The sequence below is a fragment of the Pezoporus wallicus genome, unplaced genomic scaffold (assembly GCF_028554395.1).
Source record: "Pezoporus wallicus isolate ANWC-B61680 ecotype Strahan unplaced genomic scaffold, APGP_CSIRO_Pwel_v1 contig_8166, whole genome shotgun sequence".
Classification (NCBI taxonomy): domain Eukaryota; kingdom Metazoa; phylum Chordata; class Aves; order Psittaciformes; family Psittacidae; genus Pezoporus; species Pezoporus wallicus.
The window spans coordinates 21,653-30,267 of NW_026638114.1; the positions used below are offsets into that span (position 1 = coordinate 21,653).

Below are 8,615 nucleotides of genomic sequence, written 5' to 3' on the forward strand. Positions count from 1 at the left end.
TGAAGACGACGTTTATTTCTGTCCCTCCATTAGGAGTCTCGTGGGGTTTTGACCTCCTTAAAATCGTCTCGGAGAGAAGCAGGGAGACACGTGGAATCGCGTCCAAAGCTCCACCGAGGAATCAGGCCATGGCTTCAGAGAGACCTGCCCCGTCTGCGGCGATAATGGGGCTAAAAACAGTGAAAATGATGCATTGCTTCCCGCTGCGCCCGGCAGCCTCCCATAGGAACCCGGTCCTGGAGCCGACGGAGGGAGGCGGCGCCGCGGCCGCGGACTCGTTCCCCGCGGCCATCATGTCTACCCCGGCGCGGCGCAGGCTGATGCGCGACTTCAAGAGGTGAGCGGGACCCCGGCACCGCCGGCTGGGGCCAGGGCCAGGGCCAGGGCCAGGGCCAGGGCCGTGTTGGCACTGAGGGCAGCACCGCCCGGCTGCGGGCCCGAGGCCCTTCCCCGCACCGCCGGGGCTTCCCCGGTGGTCCCCGCAGGCAGCGGCGCTGCGAGGAGCCGCATCCGCAGGTCGCGGACCGCCCGTCCGGTCTCCCTCCTTCGTGCTGAGGCCGGGGCCTGGCACCGAGCTCCCGTCCCCCCCGGGCCCACCCTCCGCGGCGGGGCAGGGGCGCGGTGCGGGCCGGCCGCTGCGCCCGTTCCCCGCAGGGAAGCGACCCCCGGGGACGGGCAGGGGGGTCCGGCCGGGCAGGGCCGGCTTTGTTCGCGCTGGGCTCCGCGGCGCCGACGGCTGGGGGCGTCTGAGGATAGAAGTTGAACGGCGCCTTCAAAACAAGGGCAGGCCCTGAGCGGGGCTCTCGGGGTACCCCCATAGGGCCCGGCGGTGCGGAGCCGGGCGCCGTGCTCCTTGCACCCGTCTCCTCGCACAGGAGTCCCGGTGCTGGGCCCGGGTTTGTGCGGAGCCCGAGCTGAGGTGTACTGGGAGCTTGTTGGGTTCAGGCCTCCCCGAAAGTAGGTATTTGGGACGGGCAGCTGGAAACGAAGCACGAAGAAGTGGTAAACACATCATTTGGTGCAAAACAAAACGCCTTGTAATGTGTTTATGTGCATGCTGCATCGTCTGAAGCTTTAAAGTCGGGAGGAATCTAGTATAACATATACAGACTGCTGAAGAAGCAGTTATTACTTTGCTCTTTTAAGTGTTAATGACCGAACCACAGACTCTGGGCTAATTAATTTCCAGCCTGACATGTAAACACATGTAGAGCGTGTGGGAAAAGGTTGGGGGGGTTCTCCTGTAGCTGTACAGCATGGTGTACTGCCCTGGGGCCGCCCAGGTTGTTGTTGGAGGTGAGTCAGCTTTGATATCACATCTTTTTTTAGCATAGCTCTGTTATCCCAGCACCTGAAAATACGTGGGTAAGCAGTTGACATGTGTTGTAGTTGCTTCATGGGATTGCTCGCAGAGCCCCAGTGATGGAGCTTTGAGTTGTGGACCTACAAGGAGTTGGATGCTTTGGGGATGTGGGGCCTTCACCTTGGCTCTGGGTGTTGGTGTTTGCTGAGCAGGTGTTGCTTGACTCCGGTTCAGCCCAAACCAGGATGTTCATCTGGTTTAATGTGTTCTGTTGCCCCGATGACGTGACCAGGGATTTTGTGCCAGGGCGAGGGACTAAGTCGCTTCACAAGATTGCAGTCAGATGTGGGGGGATGAGTTTATGATTTTGGCAGGATTGGTTTAATCTTGCAGTTGAGGGTGTGGAGGAGACTTTGCAGCTGTGGAGAGCCCAGCCCAGTAACCAGAGTAAAGCAAATTGATTTAGCAAATATCTGACAACTTTGATCCCTCAAAGCTTATGCAACTTCTTCATGTCAGGGTTTTGTGACTCCTCTCTTCCGTACCATAAGCTGTGTATTGAGTCATCCTAATGTTACTTGTACCTCATGCTGAAAAGCAAACCGTGTGAAGTCTGCTTCACTTTGTTAGATGTAAACTCCTTTTGCATGCTGTGCTTGTCAGGAGCAGTGAGGAGGGAGGAGTTCAACAGATTTTTATATCCCCTCTAATTTATTTGACTTAAACCAACAGCAAAATTCATTACCTTTTTTACCGTCGTTGTTATTGCTGCTAAAAAGGGGCCGCAAAACTGCATTTTCCCGAGCTGTTAAAGGTTTCCGAGCACTTTTTGGATCTAACTTCCAATTTCCAGCCCTGGCCACAGCCTTTCTGCAGTTAGCCCTTCTGACAGCAGGGTGCACATGAGCTTTTCAGTCGGGCTGAAACCCAAAGCCATCCCTCAGATGTGTTTGTCAGGCTGAAGGCTTAGGCATTGCTGTTGGCAGGCAGCCTGGCTGTCAGGGAGGAAGAAGTCGCGTTCCTGCTCTCCCGGACCAAAATAGAAGGGGATTTATACTGTTGGGACTGAGCTGTCCGAACTGTGTGTGCTCGGGGAGCCAGGATGTAAACACGGTGCTTAGATGGCATCTGAGCACAAACAGAGCGAGCCCTGCTTCTGGGTGTCACCACAGGGCAATGCCATTGCTTAGTGTCCACATCACATCCAGTTTTATCACAGTGTAAGTGCAGGACACCAGCACCAGCCCTGGATAAACTTGCACTTACGCACTGATGTTTAGTTAAGAGTTTGTCCCTTGGCCTGCAGGGCTGTTGGTGGTGCTGGTTTCCTACAGCCAAACCTCAGGTTAATGCTCCACAGTGGCTGTTGGAGCAGGGGCAGCCACTGTGTTTCCTGTGTTCTCATCTGACTCAAGAGGAGCTGTCACTGAAGTCAAACTGCACCATGGCTGGGGCTTGCTGGTTTACACCATTCAGGGTCCTTGGTGTGCAGAAGGATCTGGATCCCATGCCTGTTGCGATACATATTTCGGTGTGACCTGGGTTGATGTGGCTTGCAGTAAATAATGTGCTTCTCCCTAGTCCAGGGATTAAGGAGCTAAGAAGAACTTTAAAAGCTTCCATGGTTACTCTAGAGATAAACACATCATCGAGCTGGTTAGAGGGATCTGGACACAAGTTTTCCCTTTGCTCCCTTTAAAAGCAATCAGCTTGCTGGTCCAAACAGCCTTATACTGAATTTAGCCACATTGCACACATGGATCTGAGAGCAGGCAAAGCTCCATTGACAGTCCCTTGCACTTAGTCCCAGTGAGGGTGTGTAGAAGTGTCACTGGCTGGTTCTTGGCTCCTATTTGTGGCTGCAGTTGGTTCTCTTCCTCACTGTGGCAGCCAGCAGTGGTTGCTCTTCCATGGTTCATGATGTAGTACTGTAAATTCCAGCTCTATGTGGTGCTTTGATATTACTTTGCTCCCTGCACACTTAACCTGTTGAGCTGTTGTAACATAATGGTGTATGTGCATTGTAGGCTTGTCTTTTGGAGTATTCATCATCTGCATGTAATGCTTTGTGTATTTTCTGATTTGGAATGAGCAAGTACATATTAAATCTGCATATTACTGTTCAGTTGTACTTGCAGGTGGAAGTATTTCGTTTATATAGAGCTTGTCATTCTGTATTTGTCATTCTTAGATTGCAAGAAGACCCTCCTGTGGGTGTCAGTGGTGCACCGTCTGAGAATAACATAATGCAATGGAATGCAGTTATATTTGGGTAAGAGCTTTTGATGACTCTTAAAATTCTATCTCAAAGGGCTGAAAGTACCAAACCCTGGAGGTTGTTTTTATGGTTCTTCATCTCTTTTATGTACATAACACCAGCAAACTGACCAAGTGTGCTGTTGTGGTAAGAATCTGACTTTGGGGGTAACACAGGGTATGTACGAAAGACAAATGTAGAATGTTTTCATCTTGTTCTGTTGACTACAACTTGCACACGGGTTAATAAATAGGTTAAGCTGAGTAGGAGGTGGGTTATGACAAAGCGGGATTCCTTTCTAAACTACATAAGAGCTGCCTGTTCTCACCATTAAATCCAGATGTGTTAGCAGGGATTGGATTGATTCCCAGGAGAAGGAGGCACAGGTTCTGTCTGGGAAGTTACATTGCATCCTGCAAAATGGGAATGGCCTTAGTATCCTTTCATGAAACCGAATGTTTTCTAGTAATTTCCTCATTAATTCCATCTAATGATGTAATGACATATGTATTGCTTGGGATGACAGAGGCAGATATCCCAACTTGCAGACTGACCATGGGAAAGTGTCTTATAGACACCACACAGTGCTCAGAGGTTGCCTCTGGATACTTCTCTAAATGTTTAAATCACTGCCTCTACCTATATCTTGGGAGGATGAGGAAGATGAACATTGACTGTTCTTCTTTAGAAGCTGGTAATGATCATTTTGTAACTGGAGTTTATGTTTTAAACCTTTCAGGCCAGAAGGGACACCTTTTGAAGATGGTAAGCTGCTGACTTCTATAGCCCTGTCATTCTTATAAATATGGCCAGTATTAACAAGTAAGAGATGCTATCTGTATATGGAACAAACTAAGCAAGGGAAGGAGTAAGGCCTCACAGGTTATACAAATATGTATTTTGATGTAAGCAGTGTCTTGCCATAGTGGTTGCTGTTTAGTTAGCTGCAAAGCGATGCTTGTATTGAGACCTGTTTGTACATATACAGCAGAGCTTTTAGTGGGGGAAGCTGGTCTGCTGCTGCCAGATGTGTTTTCCATAGCTGAGCTCAACAAGACAATGTGCTTCTCTGGCTTCATCTTGGTGGCACATTTGATTCATCTCTGTTCTCCTAATGAAGAACAGGTGAAGAATCTTGAGTTGTTCTGAGTAGAGAGCTCGGTGAGGGGGAGGCAGTACTCAACTGGTACATAAACATGAAAGTTGGTGTGTAATGAACCTCCCTTAGGCAGATGAGGAATAATGAGTTTAATAATTATAGTATTATTGCAGTAATTGGCAGCAGATGGGGTTGTCTCTGTGTTGGGTTGGAGGAGTTACAGTAAATTATTCACTGATCCATAGTAAAGGTTTTCAGTGAATCAGTCGTGAGCTCCAAAGGCTGAGATTGCTGCGGATGAAATTCCAGTGTTTCTTTGCTGGCACCACGGTGCCTTCTTAATGAAACACCTTAAAGTCACCAAAATCCATGGAAGCAGCATACTGGGTCACGGAAGAAGGGGAGGGATAATTGCCATTGGATGTAGCTGCCTTTGCCATGTGTGCAGTGAGTCCCCCAGCTGCTGCTGGGTTTATGACTATCACTAAGGAGTAGTTCCATAGTTCCATCATCCCTTGAAACGCGTGGAAAGAAACCAGATTCTGTTGTTTGTTTCTATAATGGTGAGGAGAAATATTGATCATGGAGCACAGAACTTACGTTGTGTGTGTTCCTGGCAGTGTTCTTTTGTTGCTAGTTACCTGATTGTATTTCTGTTTGTATTTCAGGTACTTTTAAACTAGTAATAGAATTCTCAGAAGAATATCCCAACAAGCCTCCAACTGTTAGGTTTTTATCAAAAATGTTCCATCCAAACGGTGAGTAAATACCTTTTATTTAGCCATAAGACTCATTAAATACTGTGGTGTGGTCGTGTAGTCCATGGAGCTCCTGAATGCTTTAACAGCTCTCCGTTTCTCTTCACTGCCACCTCCCAAGTGGGTGGCTAGGACAGGATGAAGAATTTAGAGTTATAATGCTGTTAAGCAGCAGCTATCTGTCTCTTTCTAATCAATATTTAGCCATGGTAGCAAAGCGTGTGTGCATTTGGTTGGCTTAAAGAGGCAATTCTGGCTGCAGATTCCTGCCCCCTTCCATTAAGCAGCCATCATGTATGTGCAGCCACATCATGAATCAGGGCAGGGAACTGATGCAGCCAGATGTCATTTATTTCTGTCAGGTGAGATTTCAACCAAGTCCATGCCTTCACTTGCTTTACTGTGCCAGCCAGTATTAGCACAGGGGAGAATGTGCAGCCATAGGGAGCCCCATCCAACCTGGCCTTGAGCACTGCCAGGGATGGGGCAGCCACAGCTTCTCTGGGCACCCTGTGCCAGCGCCTCAGCACCCTCACAGGGAAGAGCTTCTGCCTAAGAGCTCACCTCGGTCTCCCCTCTGGCAGGTTAAAGCCATTCCCCTTGCCCTGTCCCTGCAGGCCCTTGTCCAAAGCCCCTCTCCAGGTTTCCTGCAGCCCCTTCAGGCACTGGAGCTGCTCTCAGGTCTCCCCTTCAGGAGCCTTCTCTTGTCCAGGCTGCCCCAGCCCAGCTCTCTCAGCCTGGCTCCAGAGCAGAGCTGCTCCAGCCCTTGCAGCAGCTCCGTGGCCTCCTCTGGACTCGCTCCAGCAGCTCCACGTCCCTCTTGTGCTGTTGCCCCAGAGCGGGATCAGGACTGCAGGAGGGGTCTCCCCAGAGCACAGCAGAGGGGCAGGATCCCCTCCCTCAGCTGCTGCTCACGCTCTGGGGGTGCAGCCCAGGATACAGTTGGTTTTCCAGGCTGGAAGTGCACTGTGCCAGGTCATATTGAGCTTAATGACCAACACAGAAGTAGGTTTTCAGGCACATTTCTGTATTGTCTGCCTTGGAGTGTCTCTTAGAGTATGTGATAAGAGGGTGAGAACCGCCACTGTTCGGGGTGCGTGATGGCGGCAGTAAGCACATTGCTGCTCTCTGGGAGGCCTCTTCTCTGCAGCACAGACCAGTCACACAAGAGGAGCATGAAACCAAGTCTACCAGTTCCCATGATAATGCCACAATCTTTAGACCATCCTTCCTTTCCTCTGAAGTCTTCTGTTACTTCCAGTAAGACATCTCCTTCAACACGCAGGGTGTCAAACTACAGAAGGTTGTGAAACAATTGCTTTCCTCTTGGCTAAAGCATCAATTTAAGCACAGTCTGAATTGGAACAGTAACTCTGCCTTGAACAGTGTGTAATGAACAACCTGTAACATAACTGTTTCTAAATGACACCTCTGTTGTACTTACAGTGTATGCAGATGGTAGCATATGTTTAGATATTCTTCAGAATCGCTGGAGTCCAACATACGATGTTTCATCTATTTTAACTTCAATTCAGGTAACTTTGCATCTGTTTGAGCAAATAATTCTGTTGTTGTTAGCATCTCTTCCAGAATGCACAGCTCAGTGGTGGGGCTAGCCAGGAATCTGCCTCAAGGGGGACTTCACATACTTGTGAGCTAAGCAGTGGCTTTTTAGATCAGGCTAGGTTTTTAGACCTAACTTTTTAGGCAGGTTAAGGCGCCAACCTATGTAATTATTAATTTTGAGCTACAGATTTGCCAGAATAAGGTTTTTGCAGGAAAAAGTGATTTGGATTTCTTTTAACTGTTTTTAGTCAAGACAGGACATCACATGTACAGACTTGCTTAGTATTTGAAACCCTGAGCTTTATCGTAGAGCCCTGTCCCATAAAGTCCTCAAGGAGGCAGTGCTGAAACCTGATTTACTTGGACTGGCCTGGCACAGCAGGAACGTGCATCTCCTTATCTCCTGGGTGCTTGGTTTTATTTTTCTACAATGAGGTTTTGTAGGAGGCATCTTAAGCCCCTATTTAGTCCTGAATGACAATAGCAGTATAATTACCAAATAACCAGTTAGCATCCTACTGCTCTCTGGCACAAATGACCATGTATCTGTTAGGTTTATGAACCTGGCAGTGTTAATGCTTATGCAGTGTTTCATTTGAGGTTCAGTAACGTAATTACAGGTGCCTAACCATGAGTTCACCTTGGGTGTTTTTTCACTTGGGCTCTTCTGAGCCGTGTCTGCCCCCTGAAACACATTGCATTTGAGAGCTGTAAATCTTTATTTGAAATGTCTCGGTTTGTCTCATGTTTTGTTTTCCCCTTTTCACAGTCTCTGCTTGATGAACCTAATCCCAACAGCCCAGCAAACAGCCAGGCAGCACAACTCTACCAGGAGAACAAACGTGAATATGAGAAAAGAGTTTCAGCTATCGTGGAACAAAGTTGGAATGATTCGTAACGGCCGCTTTGTTCCTCTCCCTCCTCGTAATCATGTACCATTTAACTCTCAATAGAAAGGCCGCCACAGATTTCAAGTGCCACAGTTCTAAGAATTCGCATCAAAACTCATTTTGCAACCAAAATCTAAGCCCTCCAGTTTAGGAAACTTTCGAGCTTGTGTATCTTGATTAACGTCCTTTTTATTGCATGGTCTGAACTAAGTTATTGCTGCATAAATTTGTAATATATCCTGTTTGTATTTTTTTTCCAAGTGTATACTGTTGGTGTGGAGTTTTCATGACAGAATATACACATTTTGTAAATCTGTACTTTTTCAAATATTGAATGCCTTATTTTTGCATTCTTTAGATTTTTAAATTGGAGAAAAGCACTTAACAAAGTTTTTATATATAACTATTTCATGTACAACTGTTAAATACATAACCTTAGTGCAAGACCTTCTGCTCTCGCTCTCTATCTCTTCCAAAGGGCTCCTTTTCAGTCCACTCCATGCCTGATACCACTTTACAGAAGGTTAATCCATGATGTAGCTGTCTCCACTGGATGTCTCTGCTTCTGCACCAGAGCTTAACTTGATTCTGTGCATCCTCAGTTGTATGAGGAAGAGGAATTGGTAGCTGCCAGCTTACAGATAAGGAAATAGATGTAACTATCTGCTCAAAGTCGCACATTAAACCAGTGCCAGAGGGACCTTGATGGCCAGGTTTGATGCTAATGTGTTCTAATAGCTTT

At 47.8% G+C, this 8,615-nt stretch overlaps 1 protein-coding gene across 1 annotated transcript; it reads left to right on the forward strand.

Moving 5' to 3' along the window:
• The first annotated feature begins 238 nt into the window (after window positions 1–238).
• On the forward strand, window positions 239–8,319 carry UBE2B (ubiquitin conjugating enzyme E2 B). Its single transcript, XM_057409409.1, has 6 exons — window positions 239–337; window positions 3,495–3,575; window positions 4,300–4,325; window positions 5,328–5,417; window positions 6,864–6,952; window positions 7,753–8,319. The coding sequence occupies exons 1-6, from the start codon at window positions 294–296 to the stop codon at window positions 7,879–7,881; spliced, it is 459 nt and encodes a 152-aa protein (XP_057265392.1). The 5' UTR covers window positions 239–293; the 3' UTR covers window positions 7,882–8,319.
• Window positions 8,320–8,615: the final 296 nt, after the last annotated feature.

What these genes read in the sequence shown, in the direction of transcription:
- UBE2B (XM_057409409.1), top strand. Translation starts at nt 294, where the DNA reads ATGTCTACCCCGGCGCGGCGCAGGCTGATGCGCGACTTCAAGAG. An exon ending in TGGAATGCAGTTATATTTGG is followed by an intron (nt 3,576 to 4,299) that starts GTAAGAGCTTTT and finishes TAAACCTTTCAG; the next exon opens with GCCAGAAGGGACACCTTTTG. An exon ending in CTATTTTAACTTCAATTCAG is followed by an intron (nt 6,953 to 7,752) that starts GTAACTTTGCAT and finishes CCCTTTTCACAG; the next exon opens with TCTCTGCTTGATGAACCTAA.